Genomic DNA, 17026 nt, shown 5'->3' with positions numbered 1-17026 from the left:
GTCTCCATTGCAGCCCTTAGTTGTCTTCCTGCCTAACCCAGATTCAATGTGTCACTAATTAATTTACCTTCATACTGCCAACAAAGATAGATAGATAGACTATTCTATTCTCAGCATTAACAGATCCATTGCCAGCTGAAACTAACAGTAATTAGTACAACAACCATTTCAGATGAATTTTGCATGGGAATTTTAGTAATGTTTTTTATAAGAGGTCGTATTTCTGCCTTGTATATAATAAATATTTCCTTTTAAGCACCATATAAAAACAGAATGGCATGGGAACCAATTAGAATTATTGATCCCATTGCCACAGCTTCCCATTTATCTGACAGTTTAAACATGATTTCTACAAAAAAATGTTTAATACATTTTAAAGTGTGTTTTATCTTGCCAGCAGGAGTTGGCCTTGTTGTGAAGTTAGAATAGAAAATAGAAAATGGTTGTTATCTTTGTTGGATTTAAAAATAACAGTACACATTAGTATCAAGATTTCATCTGAATTTGTGGAATTACCAACATTTCCATTGTTCTAAGGTATGAAAATGCAAAAAAAATTCTCTGAATGAATGAATTTTAAATTACGATTTGCTCTAATAGTGCTAGAAGTAAAGCATTTACTGGTAAATTATAAATAAAGAATCATTTTAAGAAAAATTTATCTTTATGAAAATACTTCTTATCAATAAAAAAAGCCATACATCCAGGAATTTTGTAATAAGAGTATAAAACACTTACATGTGGTAGTCTGTGCAGCTATAGAACCAAATAGTGAAAAACATATAAATATTTCATTCAAAATGATTAAGCAAAACATTATTGACTCTATCTTCATTTTACCATAGCAGAATAGGCATGTTATATAACCTATACATTCCCAAAAATAAGAGATGAACTGCAAGTGCTTAATAAGGATTTCAGATAAATAAATGAAAGTGTTGCTTTACTTGCAGTATTAAATAAAAAAAACAGTGCTTTACTGACAGTATAAATAAAACAAAAACAACAAAACAGCCTAGCCCCCATTCACTGCAGTAACTCACTTATTTGCTCCCTCATTATACTTGGCCAGCTAATCTGCAAACAAAGCCTCTCACAAATGGGGTATATCCAATTAAAGTTGGTTCCATTCCGTCATGCATTTGTCGGAATTGATCCGACAAGGGCTATTCAATGAACAGATAAATCCAACTGTCGGATTTGAGTCAAATCCGACTGTTGGATTTGGCCATTCCCGGTGTCCCCTCCATGCTGCTGCTGACAGCACTGACAACACTTAGCTGCTGTACCATCCTTCTCCCAGCTCGTCCTCATCATTGCTGTCGGGAAAGAGGAGCCAGGCCAGGGGGATGCCCATTGGAGGTAGTGCACTGAGCGAAATCCGACTGTTGGATTTGGCCATTCCCGGTGTCCCCTCCATGCTGCTGCTGATAGCACTGACAACACTTAGCTGCTGTACCATCCTTCTACCAGCTCGTCCTCATCATTGCTGTCGGGAAAGAGGAGCCAGGCCAGGGGGATGCCCATTGGAGGTAGTGCACTGAGCGAAATCCGACTGTTGGATTTGGCCATTCCCGGTGTCCCCTCTGTGCTGCTGCTGACAGTATTGACAGCACTCAGCTGCTGTCCCGTCCTTTTCAGAGCTCGTCCGCACTGCTGATTACGGCACTGACAGCACTCAGGTGCTGTCCTGATTTCCTCCCAGTTCATCATTGCTGCCGGGTGAGAGGAGCATGGATAGAGGGACGCCCATTGGAGGTAGTGCACTGCAGTCCGCCACTTACTCCCCCGTCAGATGTCCTCAATCTGACTTTTATTAAAGTTGGATTGAGATTGTCAGAAAGGGGGACAAAATCTGTTGGCTTTGGCCCATTTTCTGACAGAAGCACGCGGATCGGCAGCTATTCCGCTGATCCACATACTTTCCAACAGATCGAATTTGCCAAATTCTTTGAAAACTGAGCGGAGAATTGAATAGGTCGGAACCCTTTCTGACCTGAAAAAGTCAAAATCTGCCATCTTTCCGACAAGATGTCAGGTTTCGACTCCAATTGAATATACCCCAAAGTCTCAAAGTCTTGCCTGCTTTTTGCAAGTGTATCAATGGCAACAGCCTGGCTTGACATGGCAAACACAAATAGTCACATGCACTCTTAGTTTTTTTATTCTCTCTGTATTCTCAAGGTATGAACTCCAGCTTCCTAGTTTACCAACATTCAAGGCTTACTGGCCTGGCTTCTTCTCAGGAACATAACCTTAGTCACTCAGTTTGGTGGTCTTCCCTGTCCCCAACAGGTTTAGACACATGCCTCCTGACCCCCAATGGCTTTCTAGCATACTGAGCTCTGACTAACTCCCCATCCCGACTTGGGCTGGATACACAGGCCACAGCCTGTCCTGACTGCAACAGTCATCCAGACTGACTCTCCTCTGCAGCCCTTAGTTGTGCTTACATCTGCCTTTTCTTCCCTGCGTGGATAGAGCTTTCCTACCTAACACAGATTCTATGTGTCACTAATTAATTTACATTTATACTGCCATGAAAGAAATATAGATAGATAGATAGATAGACAGATAGAATAATCTCAGTATTAACAGATCCATTGCCAGTTGAAACTAATAGTAGTTAGTACAACAACCATTTCAGATAAATTTTGAATGGGAATTTTAGTTATGTTTTATATAAGAGGCCGGATCTACTGTGTGTATATTACAGATTTCTTTTTAATCACCATATAGAAAATGATTGGCATGGGAAACATTTTGAATTGTTGATCCCATTGCCACATCTTCCCATTAAACTGACAGTTTAAACTAGATTTCTAGAAAAAAATATGTAAATACAATTTAAAGTGTGGTATATTTTGCCAGTAGGAGTTGGCCATGCTGTAAAGTCAGAATAGAAAATAGGAAAATGTTTATTATCTTTGTTGGATTTAAAAATAACAGTACACATTAGTATCAAGATTTAATCTGAATTTGTGGAATTACCAACATTTTCCATTGTCCTAAGGTATGAAAAAATTAAAATAAATGCTCTGAATGAATGAATTTTAAGGTAAGATTTGCTATAATAGTGCTAGAAGTGAAGCATTTACTGGTAAATTATAAATAAAGAATAATTTTAAGAAACATGAATGTTTACGAAAATACTTCTGTATCAATAAATAAAGCCATACATCCAGGAATTTTTAATAAGGGTATAATACACTTACGTGTGGTACTCTGTGCATCTATAGAACCAAATGGTGAAAAACATATAAATATTTCATGAAAAAATATTAAGCAAAACATTATTGACTCTATCTTAGTTTTACCATAGTAGAATAGGCATGTTATATAACCAGTACATTCCCAAAAATAAGAGATAAACTGCAAGTGCTTAATAAGGATTTCAGATAAATAAATGAAAGTAGTGCTTTACTTGCAGTATTAAATACATAAAATCAGTGCTTTAATGGCAGCATAAATGAAACAAAAACAACAAACAGCCTAGCCCCTATTCACTGCACTAACTCACTTATTTGCTCCCTTATTAAACTTGGCCAGCTAATCTGCAAACAAAGTCTCTCACAAAAGGGTATATTCAATTAAAGTTGGAGCCATTCCGACATGCATTTGTCGGAATGGATCCGACAAGGGCTATTCAATGAACAGACAAATCCAACTGTCGGATTTGAGCCAAATCCGACTGTCGGATTTGAGCCAATTCCGACTGTTGGATTTGGCCGTTCCTGGAGTCCCGTCCGTGCTGCTACTGACAGCACTCAGCTGCTGTCCCGTTCTTCTCCCAGCTCGTCCACACTGCTGATGACAGCACTGAGAGCACTCAGCTGCTGACCCGTCCTCCTCCCAGCTCGTCCTTATCATCACTTCCAGGAGAGAGGAGCCTGGCCAGTGGATGCCCATTGGAGGTAGTGCACTGCAGCCCACTACCCCACTCCCCCATCAGATGTCCTCAATCTGACTTTATTAAAGTTGGATTGAGATTGTCAGAAAGGGGGACAAAATCTGTTGGCTTTGGCCCATTTTCTGACAGAAGCACGCGGATCGGCGGCTATTCCGCTGATCCACATTTTTTCCGACAGATCGAATTTGCCAAATTCTTTGAAAACTGAGGGGAGAATTGAATAGGTCGGAACCCTTTCTGACCTGAAAAAGTCAAAATCTGCCATCTTTCCGACAAGACGGCAGGTTTCGACTCCAAATGAATATACCCCAAAGTCTCAAAGTCTTGCATGATTTTTGCAAGTGTATCAATGGCAACAGCCTGGCTTGACATGGCAAACACAAATAGTCACATGCACTCTTAGTTTTTTTATTCTCTCTGTATTCTCAAGGTATGAACTCTAGCTTCCTAGTTTACCAACATTCAAGGCTTACTGGCCTGGCTTCTTCTCAGGAACATAACCTCAGTCACTCAGTTTAATGGTCTTCCCTGTCTCCAACAGGTTTAGACACATGCCTCCTGACCCCCAATGGCTTTCTAGCATACTGAGCTCTGACTAACTTCCCCATCCCGACTCTGGCTGGATACACAGGCTACAGCCTGTCCTGACTGCAACAGTCTTCCAGACTGACTCTCCTCTGCAGCCCTTAGTTGTGCTTACATCTGCCTTTTCTTCCCTGCGTGGATAGAGCTTTCCTACCTAACACAGATTCTATGTGTCACTAATTAATTTACATTTATACTGCCATGAAAGATAGATAGATAGATAGATAGATAGATAGATAGACAGATAGAATAATCTCAGTATTAACAGATCCATTGCCAGTTGAAACTAATAGTAATTAGTACAACAACCATTTCAGATACATTTTGAATGGGAATTTTAGTTATGTTTTATATAAGAGGCCGGATCTACTTTGTGTATATTACAGATTTCTTTTTAATCACCATATAGAAAATGATTGGCATGGGAAACATTTTGAATTGTTGATCCCATTGCCACATCTTCCCATTAAACTGACAGTTTAAACTAGATTTCTAGAAAAAAAATATGTAAATACATTTTAAAGTGTGGTATATTTTGCCAGTAGGAGTTGGCCATGCTGTAAAGTCAGAATAGAAAATAGGAAAATGGTTATTATCTTTGTTGGATTTAAAAATAACAGTACACATTAGTATCAAGATTTAATCTGAATTTGTGGAATTACCAACATTTTCCATTGTCCAAAGGTATGAAAAAATTAAAATAAATGCTCTGAATGAATTAAATTTAAGGTAAGATTTGCTATAATAGTGCTAGAAGTGAAGCATTTACTGGTAAATTATAAATAAAGAATAATTTTAAGAAACATGAATGTTTACGAAAATTCTTCTGTATCAATAAATAAAGCCATACATCCAGGAATTTTTAATAAGGGTATAATACACTTACGTGTGGTACTCTGTGCATCTATAGAACCAAATGGTGAAAAACATATAAATATTTCATGAAAAAATATTAAGCAAAACATTATTGACTCTATCTTAATTTTACCATAGCAGAATAGGCATGTTATATAACCTATACATTCCCAAAAATAAGAGATGAACTGCAAGTGCTTAATAAGGATTTCAGATAAATAAATGAAAGTAGTGCTTTACTTGCAGTATTAAATACATAAAATCAGTGCTTTACTGGCAGCATAAATGAAACAAAAACAACAAACAGCCTAGCCCCTATTCACTGCACTAACTCACTTATTTGCTCCCTTATTAAACTTGGCCAGCTAATCTGCAAATAAAGTCTCTCACAAAAGGGTATATTCAATTAAAGTTGGAGCCATTCCAATATGCATTTGTTGGAGTGGATCCGACCAGGGCTATTCAATGAACAGACAAATCCAACTGTCGGATTTGAGCCAAATCCGACTGTCGGATTTGAGCCAAATCCGACTGTTGGATTTGGCCGTTCCTGGTGTCCCGTCCGTGCTGCTACTGACAGCACTCAGCTGCTGTCCAGTTCTTCTCCCAGCTCGTCTACACTGCTGATGACAGCACTGAGAGCACTCAGCTGCTGACCTGTCCTCCTCCCAGCTCATCCTCATCATCACTTCCAGGAGAGAGGAGACTGGCCAGGGGATGCCCATTGGAGGTAGTGCACTGCAGCCCACTACCCCACTCCCCCATCAGATGTCCTCAATCTGACTTTTATTAAAGTTGGATTGAGATTGTCAGAAAGGGGGCCAAAATCTGTCAGATTTGGACCATTTTCTGACAGAAGCACGCGGATGGGCTGCTATTCCGTTGATCCACATACGTTCCGAAAAGTCCAATTTGCTGACTTCTCGAAAAACTGAGGGGAGAATTAAATACGTCGGAAACCCTTCTGACCTGAAAAAGTTGAAACCTGCTATCTTTCAGACAAGACGACAGGTTTTGACTCCAATTGAATATAAGTCTCAAAGTCTTGCCTGCTTTTGGCAGGTGTATCACTGGCAACAGCCTGGCTTGACATGGCAAACACAAATAGTCACATGTACTCTTAGTTTTTTTTAATTCTCTCTGCCTTCTCAAGGTATGAACTTCAGCTTCCTAGTTTACTAACATTCAAGGCTCACTGGCCTGGCTTCTGCTCAGGAACATAACCTCAATCACTCAGTTTGGTGGTCTTCCCTGTCTCCAACAGGTTTAGACACATGCCTTCTGACCCCCAATAGCTTTCTAGCACACTGAGCTTTGACTGGCTTCCCTATCCCGACTTGGGCTGGATACACAGGCCACAGCCTGTCCTGACTGCAACAGTTTTCAAGACTGACTCTCCTCTGCAGCCCTTAGTTGTGCTTACATCTGCCTTTTCTTCCCTTTGTGGACAGAGCCCTCCTACCTAACACAGATTCTGTGTATCACTACTTTATTTACATTTATACTGCCATGAAAGATCCAGTAGATAGATACTGTAGATAGATAGATAATACTCCGTATTATCAGATCCATTGGCAGTTGAAACTAATAGTAATTAGTACAACAACCATTTCAGATAGATTTTGAATGGGAATTTTAGTTATGTTTTCTATAAGAGGTCAGATCTACGGTGTGTATATTAAGGATTTCCTTTTAATCAACATATAGAAAATGATTGGCATAGGAAAAATTTAGAAATCTTGATCCCATTACCACATCTTTCCATTTAACTGACAGTTTAAACTAGATTTCTAGAAAAAAATGTAAATACATTTTAAAGTGTGGTATATTTTGCCAGTAGGAGTTACATGCTGTGAAGTCAGAATAGAAAATATAAAAATGGTTGTTATCTTTGTTGGATTTAAAAATAATAGTACACATTAGCATAAGTTTTAATCTGAATTTGTGGAATTACCGACATTTTGCATTCTCTTAATGTATGTAAAAATGCAAATAAATGCTCTGAATAAAGACATTTTAAGGTAAGATTTGCAATAATAGTGCTAGAAGTGAAGCATTTACTGGTAAGTTATAAATAAAGAATCATTTTAAGAAAAGTTAACGTTTACAGAAGCACTTCTGTATTAATAAATATAGACATACCTCCAGGTATTATAAATAGGAGTATAATGTACTTACGTGTGGTTCTCTATGCAGGTGTATCACAGGCTCCTTCCAGCCTTGTTTTGCACGACAACCACAAATAGTCACATACCCTCTTAGTTTATTTTTCTCAATGCCTTCTGCAGGTATGAACTCCGGCTTCCTAGCCTACTCACATCAAGGCTCACTGGCCTTACTTCTTCTCAGGAACATAACCTCAGTCACTGACTTTGGTGTTATTCCCTGTCTCCTACTGGTTTAGATACATGCCTCCTGACCACCAATGGCTTCCTAGCACACTGAGCTCTGACTAGCTTCCTCATCCCCACTTGGGCTGGATACACAGGCCGCAGCCTGTCCTAACTGCAATAGTCTTCCAGACTGAGTCTCCACTTAGTCTCCATTGCAGCCCTTAGTTGTCTTCCTGCCTAACCCAGATTCAATGTGTCACTAATTAATTTACCTTCATACTGCCAACAAAGATAGATAGATAGATAGATAGATAGATAGATAGATAGATAGATAGATAGACTATTCTCAGCATTAACAGATCCATTGCCAGCTGAAACTAACAGTAATTAGTAAAACAACCATTTCAGATGAATTTTGCATGGGAATTTTAGTAATGTTTTTTATAAGAGGTCGTATTTCTGCCTTGTATATAATAAATATTTCCTTTTAAGCACCATATAAAAACAGAATGGCATGGGAACCAATTAGAATTATTGATCCCATTGCCACAGCTTCCCATTTATCTGACAGTTTAAACATGATTTCTACAAAAAAATGTTTAATACATTTTAAAGTGTGTTTTATCTTGCCAGCAGGAGTTGGCCTTGTTGTGAAGTTAGAATAGAAAATAGAAAATGGTTGTTATCTTTATTGGATTTAAAAATAACAGTACACATTAGTATCAAGATTTCATCTGAATTTGTGGAATTACCAACATTTCCATTGTTCTAAGGTATGAAAATGCAAAAAAAATTCTCTGAATGAATGAATTTTAAATTACGATTTGCTCTAATAGTGCTAGAAGTAAAGCATTTACTGGTAAATTATAAATAAAGAATCATTTTAAGAAAAATTTATCTTTATGAAAATACTTCTGTATCAATAAAAAAAGCCATACATCCAGGAATTTTGTAATAAGAGTATAAAACACTTACATGTGGTAGTCTGTGCAGCTATAGAACCAAATGGTGAAAAACATATAAATATTTCATTCAAAATGATTAAGCAAAACATTATTGACTCTATCTTCATTTTACCATAGCAGAATAGGCATGTTATATAACCTATACATTCCCAAAAATAAGAGATGAACTGCAAGTGCTTAATAAGGATTTCAGATAAATACATGAAAGTGTTGCTTTACTTGCAGTATTAAATAAAAAAAACAGTGCTTTACTGGCAGTATAAATAAAACAAAAACAACAAAACAGCCTAGCCCCCATTCGCTGCAGTAACTCACTTATTTGCTCCCTCATTATACTTGGCCAGCTAATCTGCAAACAAAGCCTCTCACAAATGGGGTATATCCAATTAAAGTTGGTTCCATTCCGTCATGCATTTGTCGGAATTGATCCGACAAGGGCTATTCAATGAACAGATAAATCCAACTGTCGGATTTGAGTCAAATCCGACTGTTGGATTTGGCCATTCCCGGTATCCCCTCCATGCTGCTGCTGACAGCACTGACAACACTTAGCTGCTGTACCATCCTTCTCCCAGCTCGTCCTCATCATTGCTGTCGGGAAAGAGGAGCCAGGCCAGGGGGATGCCCATTGGAGGTAGTGCACTGAGCGAAATCCGACTGTTGGATTTGGCCATTCCCGTTGTCCCCTCCATGCTGCTGCTGATAGCACTGACAACACTTAGCTGCTGTACCATCCTTCTACCAGCTCGTCCTCATCATTGCTGTCGGGAAAGAGGAGCCAGGCCAGGGGGATGCCCATTGGAGGTAGTGCACTGAGCGAAATCCAACTGTTGAATTTGGCCATTCCCGGTGTCCCCTCTGTGCTGCTGCTGACAGTATTGACAGCACTCAGCTGCTGTCCCGTCCTTTTCAGAGCTCGTCCGCACTGCTGATTACGGCACTGACAGCACTCAGCTGCTGTCCTGTTTTCCTCCCAGTTCATCATTGCTGCCGGGTGAGAGGAGCATGGATAGAGGGACGCCCATTGGAGGTAGTGCACTGCAGTCCGCCACTTACTCCCCCGTCAGATGTCCTCAATCTGAGTTTTATTAAAGTTGGATTGAGATTGTCAGAAAGGGGGACAAAGTCTGTTGGCTTTAACCCATTTTCTGACAGAAGCACGCGGATCGGCGGCTATTCCGCTGATCCACATACTTTCCAACAGAACGAATTTGCCAAATTCTTTGAAAACTGAGCGGAGAATTGAATAGGTCGGAACCCTTTCTGACCTGAAAAAGTCAAAATCTGCCATCTTTCCGACAAGATGGCAGGTTTCGACTCCAATTGAATATACCCCAAAGTCTCAAAGTCTTGCCTGCTTTTTGCAAGTGTATCAATGGCAACAGCCTGGCTTGACATGGCAAACACAAATAGTCACATGCACTCTTAGTTTTTTTATTCTCTCTGTATTCTCAAGGTATGAACTCCAGCTTCCTAGTTTACCAACATTCAAGGCTTACTGGCCTGGCTTCTTCTCAGGAACATAACCTCAGTCACTCAGTTTGGTGGTCTTCCCTGTCCCAAACAGGTTTAGACACATGCCTCCTGACCCCCAATGGCTTTCTAGCATACTGAGCTCTGACTAACTTCCCCATCCCGACTTGGGCTGGATACACAGGCCACAGCCTGTCCTGACTGCAACAGTCTTCCAGACTGACTCTCCTCTGCAGCCCTTAGTTGTGCTTACATCTGCCTTTTCTTCCCTGCGTGGATAGAGCTTTCCTACCTAACACAGATTCTATGTGTCACTAATTAATTTACATTTATACTGCCATGAAAGATAGATAGATAGATAGATAGATAGATAGATAGATAGATAGATAAATAGACAGATAGAATAATCTCAGTATTAACAGATCCATTGCCAGTTGAAACTAATAATAGTTAGTACAACAACCATTTCAGATAAATTTTGAATGGGAATTTTAGTTATGTTTTATATAAGAGGCCGGATCTACTGTGTGTATATTACAGATTTCTTTTTAATCACCATATAGAAAATGATTGGCATGGGAAACATTTTGAATTGTTGATCCCATTGCCACATCTTCCCATTAAACTGACAGTTTAAACTAGATTTCTAGAAAAAAATATGTAAATACAATTTAAAGTGTGGTATATTTTGCCAGTAGGAGTTGGCCATGCTGTAAAGTCAGAATAGAAAATAGGAAAATGTTTATTATCTTTGTTGGATTTAAAAATAACAGTACACATTAGTATCAAGATTTAATCTGAATTTGTGGAATTACCAACATTTTCCATTGTCCTAAGGTATGAAAAAATTAAAATAAATGCTCTGAATGAATGAATTTTAAGGTAAGATTTGCTATAATAGTGCTAGAAGTGAAGCATTTACTGGTAAATTATAAATAAAGAATAATTTTAAGAAACATGAATGTTTACGAAAATACTTCTGTATCAATAAATAAAGCCATACATCCAGGAATTTTTAATAAGGGTATAATACACTTACGTGTGGTACTCTGTGCATCTATAGAACCAAATGGTGAAAAACATATAAATATTTCATGAAAAAATATTAAGCAAAACATTATTGACTCTATCTTAATTTTACCATAGTAGAATAGGCATGTTATATAACCTGTACATTCCCAAAAATAAGAGATAAACTGCAAGTGCTTAATAAGGATTTCAGATAAATAAATGAAAGTAGTGCTTTACTTGCAGTATTAAATACATAAAATCAGTGCTTTACTGGCAGCATAAATGAAACAAAAACAACAAACAGCCTAGCCCCTATTCACTGCACTAACTCACTTATTTGCTCCCTTATAAAACTTGGCCAGCTAATCTGCAAACAAAGTCTCTCACAAAAGGGTATATTCAATTAAAGTTGGAGCCATTCCGACATGCATTTGTCGGAATGGATCCGACAAGGGCTATTCAATGAACAGACATATCCAACTGTCGGATTTGAGTCAAATCCGACTGTTGGATTTGGCCATTCCCGGTATCCCCTCCATGCTGCTGCTGACAGCACTGACAACACTTAGCTGCTGTACCATCCTTCTCCCAGCTCGTCCTCATCATTGCTGTCGGCAAAGAGGAGCCAGGCCAGGGGGATGCCCATTGGAGGTAGTGCACTGAGCGAAATCAGACTGTTGGATTTGGCCATTCCCGGTGTCCCCTCCATGCTGCTGCTGATAGCACTGACAACACTTAGCTGCTGTACCATTCTTCTACCAGCTCGTCCTCATCATTGCTTTCGGGAAAGAGGAGCCAGGCCAGGGGGATGCCCATTGGAGGTAGTGCACTGAGCGAAATCCGACTGTTGGATTTGGCCATTCCCGGTGTCCCCTCTGTGCTGCTGCTGACAGTATTGACAGCACTCAGCTGCTGTCCCGTCCTTTTCAGAGCTCGTCCGCACTGCTGATTACGGCACTGACAGCACTCAGCTGCTGTCCTGTTTTCCTCCCAGTTCGTCATTGCTGCCGGGTGAGAGGAGCATGGATAGAGGGACGCCCATTGGAGGTAGTGCACTGCAGTCCGCCACTTACTCCCCCGTCAGATGTCCTCAATCTGACTTTTATTAAAGTTGGATTGAGATTGTCAGAAAGGGGGACAAAGTCTGTTGGCTTTAACCCATTTTCTGACAGAAGCACGCGGATCGGCGGCTATTCCGCTGATCCACATTTTTTCCAACAGATCGAATTTGCCAAATTCTTTGAAAACTGAGCGGAGAATTGAATAGGTCGGAACCCTTTCTGACCTGAAAAAGTCAAAATCTGCCATCTTTCCGACAAGATGGCAGGTTTCGACTCCAATTGAATATACCCCAAAGTCTCAAAGTCTTGCCTGCTTTTTGCAAGTGTATCAATGGCAACAGCCTGGCTTGACATGGCAAACACAAATAGTCACATGCACTCTTAGTTTTTTTATTCTCTCTGTATTCTCAAGGTATGAACTCCAGCTTCCTAGTTTACCAACATTCAAGGCTTACTGGCCTGGCTTCTTCTCAGGAACATAACCTCAGTCACTCAGTTTGGTGGTCTTCCCTGTCCCAAACAGGTTTAGACACATGCCTCCTGACCCCCAATGGCTTTCTAGCATACTGAGCTCTGACTAACTTCCCCATCCCGACTTGGGCTGGATACACAGGCCACAGCCTGTCCTGACTGCAACAGTCTTCCAGACTGACTCTCCTCTGCAGCCCTTAGTTGTGCTTACATCTGCCTTTTCTTCCCTGCGTGGATAGAGCTTTCCTACCTAACACAGATTCTATGTGTCACTAATTAATTTACATTTATACTGCCATGAAAGATAGATAGATAGATAGATAGATAGATAGATAGATAGATAGATAGATAGATAGATAGATAAATAGACAGATAGAATAATCTCAGTATTAACAGATCCATTGCCAGTTGAAACTAATAATAGTTAGTACAACAACCATTTCAGATACATTTTGAATGGGAATTTTAGTTATGTTTTATATAAGAGGCCGGATCTACTGTGTGTATATTACAGATTTCTTTTTAATCACCATATAGAAAATGATTGGCATGGGAAACATTTTGAATTGTTGATCCCATTGCCACATCTTCCCATTAAACTGACAGTTTAAACTAGATTTCTAGAAAAAAATATGTAAATACAATTTAAAGTGTGGTATATTTTGCCAGTAGGAGTTGGCCATGCTGTAAAGTCAGAATAGAAAATAGGAAAATGTTTGTTATCTTTGTTGGATTTAAAAATAACAGTACACATTAGTATCAAGATTTAATCTGAATTTGTGGAATTACCAACATTTTCCATTGTCCAAAGGTATGAAAAAATTAAAATAAATGCTCTGAATGAATGAATTTTAAGGTAAGATTTGCTATAATAGTGCTAGAAGTGAAGCATTTACTGGTAAATTATAAATAAAGAATAATTTTAAGAAACATGAATGTTTACGAAAATACTTCTGTATCAATAAATAAAGCCATACATCCAGGAATTTTTAATAAGGGTATAATACACTTACGTGTGGTACTCTGTGCATCTATAGAACCAAATGGGGAAAAACATATAAATATTTCATAAAAAAATATTAAGCAAAACATTATTGACTCTATCTTAATTTTACCATAGCAGAATAGGCATGTTATATAACCTATACATTCCCAAAAATAAGAGATAAACTGCAAGTGCTTAATAAGGATTTCAGATAAATAAAACAGTGCTTTACTGGCAGCATAAATGAAACAAAAACAACAAACAGCCTAGCACCCATTCAATGCACTAACTCACTTATTTGCTCCCTTATTATACTTGGCCAGCAAATCTGCAAAGTCTCTCTCAAAGGGGTATATTCAATTAAAGTTGTATCCATTCTGCCATGCATTTGTCGGAATGGATCCGACAAGGGCGATTCAATTAACAGACAAATCAAACTGTCGGATTTAAGCCAAATCCAACTGTTGGATTTGGCTGTTCCCGGTGCCCCCTCCGTGCTGCTGCTGATGACAGCACTGACAGCACTCAGCTGCTGTCCCATCCTCTTCCCAGCTTGTCCTCATCATCGCTGCTGGGAGATAGGAGCCTGGCCAGGGGGATGCCCACTGGAGGTAGTGCACTGCAGCCTGCAACCCCACTCCCCCGTCAGATGTCCTCAATCTGACTTTTATTAAAGTTGGATTGAGATTGTCAGTAAGGGGGACAAAATCTGTCAGATTTGGACCATTTTCTGACAGAAGCATGCGGATCGGCGGCTATTCCGTTGATCCACATAATTTCCGACAAGTCTAATTTGCCGACTTCTCAGAAAACTGAGGGGAGAATTGAATAGGTCGGAAACCCTTCTGACCTGAAAAAGTTGAAATCTTCCGTCTTTCCAACTAGATGGCAGGTTTTGACTCCTACTGAATATACCCCAAAGTCTCAAAGTCTTGCCTGCTTTTTGCAGGTGCCTTATCAATGTATGAACTCCAGCTTCCTAGTTTACTAACATTCAGTGATCACTGGCCTGGCTTCTGCTCTGGAACATAACCTCAGTCACTCAGTTTGGTGGTCTTCCCTGTCTCCAACAGGTTTAGACACATGGCTCCCGACCCCCAATAGCTTTCTAGCACACTGAGCTTTGATTGGCTTCCCGATTCTGACTTGGGCTGGATACACAGGCCCCATACTGTCCTAACTGCAACAGTCTTCCAGACTGACTCTCCTCTGCAGCCCTTAGTTGGGCTTTCATCTGCCTTTTCTTCACTGTGTGGACAGAGCCCTCCTACCTAACACAGATTTTATGTGTCACTACTTAATTTACATTTATACTGCCATAAAAGACAGACAGATAGTTAGATAGATAGATAGATAAATAGATAGATAGATAGAAAGAAAGAAAGAATATTCTCAGTATTAACAGATCCATTGTCATTTGAAAATAATAGTAATTAGTAAAACAACCATTTCAGATACATTTTGAATGGGAATTTTAGTTACAGTATGTTTTATATAAGAGGCCGGATCTACTGTGTGTATATTAAGGATTTCCTTTTAATCAACATATAGAAAATGATTGGCATGGAAAACAGTTAGAATTCTTGATCCCATTGCCACATCTTTCCATTTAACTGACAGTTTAAACTAGATTTCTAGAAAAAAAAATTAAATACATTTTAAACTGTGGTATATTTGGCCAGTAGAAGTTGCATGCTGTGAAGTCAGAATATAAAATATAAAAATGGTTGTTATCTTTGTTGGATTTAAAAATAATAGTACACATTACCATAAGTTTTAATCAGAATTTGTGGAATTACCAACATTTTGCATTCTCTTAATGTATGAAAAAATGCAAATAAATGCTCTGAATGAAGACATTTTAAGCTAAGATTTGCAATAATAGTGCTAGAAGTGAAGCATTTACTGGAAAATTATAAATAAAGAATCATTTTAAGAAACGTGAATGTTTACAGAAGCACTTCTGTATTAATAAATATAGACATACCTCCAGGTATTTTTAATAAGGGTATAATGTACTTACGTGTAGTTCTCTATGCAGGTGTATCACAGGCTCCATCCAGCCTTGTTGTGCACGACAACCACAAATAGTCACATACCCTCTTAGTTTATTTTTCTCCATGCCTTCTGCAGGTTTGAACTCTGGCTTCCTAGCCTACTCACATCAAGGCTCACTGGCCTGAATTCTTCTCAGGAACATAACCTCAGTCACTGACTTTGGTGTTATTCCCTGTCTCCTACTGGTTTAGATACATGCCTCCTGACCACCAATGGCTTACTAGCACACTGAGCTCTGACTAGCTTCCTCATCCCCACTTGGGCTGGATACACAGGCCGCAGCCTGTCCTAACTGCAAAAGTCATCCCGACTGACTGTCCACTAACTCTCCACTGCAGGCCTTAGGTGTCTTCCTGCCTAACAAAGATCAAGGTGTCACTAATTAATTTACCTTCATACTGCCAAAAAAGATAGATAGATAGATAGATAGATAGATAGATAGATAGATAGATAGATAGATAGATAGATAGATAGATAGATACTATTCTCAGCATTAATAGATCCATTGCCAGCTGAAACTAATAGTAATTAGTACAACAACCATTTCAGATGAATTTTGCATGGGAATTTTAGTAATGTTTTTTTATAAAAGGTCGTATTTTTGTCTTGTATATATTAAATATTTCCTTTTAAGTATCATATAAAAACTAGAGATGAGCGGGTTCGGTTTCTTTGAATCCGAACCCGCACGAACTTCACTTTTTTTTTCACGGGTCCGAGCGACTCGGATCTTCCCGCCTTGCTCGGTTAACCCGAGCGCGCCCGAACGTCATCATGACGCTGTCGGATTCTCGCGAGACTCGGATTCTATATAAGGAGCCGCGCGTCGCCGCCATTTTCACACGTGCATTGAGATTGATAGGGAGAGGACGTGGCTGGCGTCCTCTCCATTTAGATTAGATTTAGAAGAGAGAGAGAGAGAGAGATTGCTGTGATACTGTAGATTAGAAGAGAGTGCAGACAGAGTTTAGTGACTGACGACCACAGTGACCAGTGACCACCAGAGACAGTGCAGTTGTTTGTTTTATTTAATATATCCGTTCTCTGCCTGAAAAAAACGATACACAGTCACACAGTGACTCAGTCTGTGTGCACTGCTCAGCCCAGTGTGCTGCACATCAATGTATTGTATATAAAGCTTATAATTGTGGGGGAGACTGGGGAGCACTGCAGGTTGTTATAGCAGGAGCCAGGAGTACATGATAAATAATATTATATTAAAATTAAACAGTGCACACTTTTGCTGCAGGAGTGCCACTGCCAGTGTGACTAGTGGTGACCAGTGCCTGACCACCAGTATATTAGTAGTATTGTATACT

General features: G+C 39.3%; 1 protein-coding gene across 14 annotated transcripts in view; it reads right to left on the bottom strand.

Moving 5' to 3' along the window:
- LOC135056544 (deleted in malignant brain tumors 1 protein-like) overlaps positions 1-17026 on the bottom strand; it is a 244276-nt gene that overhangs the window by 65851 nt on the left and 161399 nt on the right. For 9 of the 14 annotated variants that reach the window (XM_063961862.1, XM_063961864.1, XM_063961866.1 and 6 more), the window contains 6 exons: positions 13678-13695; positions 11161-11178; positions 8659-8676; positions 5382-5399; positions 3216-3233; positions 739-756 (listed from right to left, as the gene is read on the bottom strand). The exons of 1 other annotated variant lie outside the window; for it this stretch is intronic. In XM_063961862.1, the coding sequence (XP_063817932.1) occupies positions 739-756; positions 3216-3233; positions 5382-5399; positions 8659-8676; positions 11161-11178; positions 13678-13695 (108 nt within the window). The remainder of the gene's footprint in view (positions 1-738; positions 757-3215; positions 3234-5381; positions 5400-8658; positions 8677-11160; positions 11179-13677; positions 13696-17026) is intronic. 4 more of the 14 variants (XM_063961867.1, XM_063961869.1, XM_063961863.1 and 1 more) reach the window with 3 other exon arrangements.

Source organism: Pseudophryne corroboree, chromosome 3 (genome assembly GCF_028390025.1).
Source record: "Pseudophryne corroboree isolate aPseCor3 chromosome 3, aPseCor3.hap2, whole genome shotgun sequence".
NCBI classification, from domain to species: Eukaryota; Metazoa; Chordata; class Amphibia; order Anura; family Myobatrachidae; genus Pseudophryne; species Pseudophryne corroboree.
Note: the sequence above shows the minus strand (reverse complement) of the source record. Positions and strands in the feature narration are given on the sequence as shown.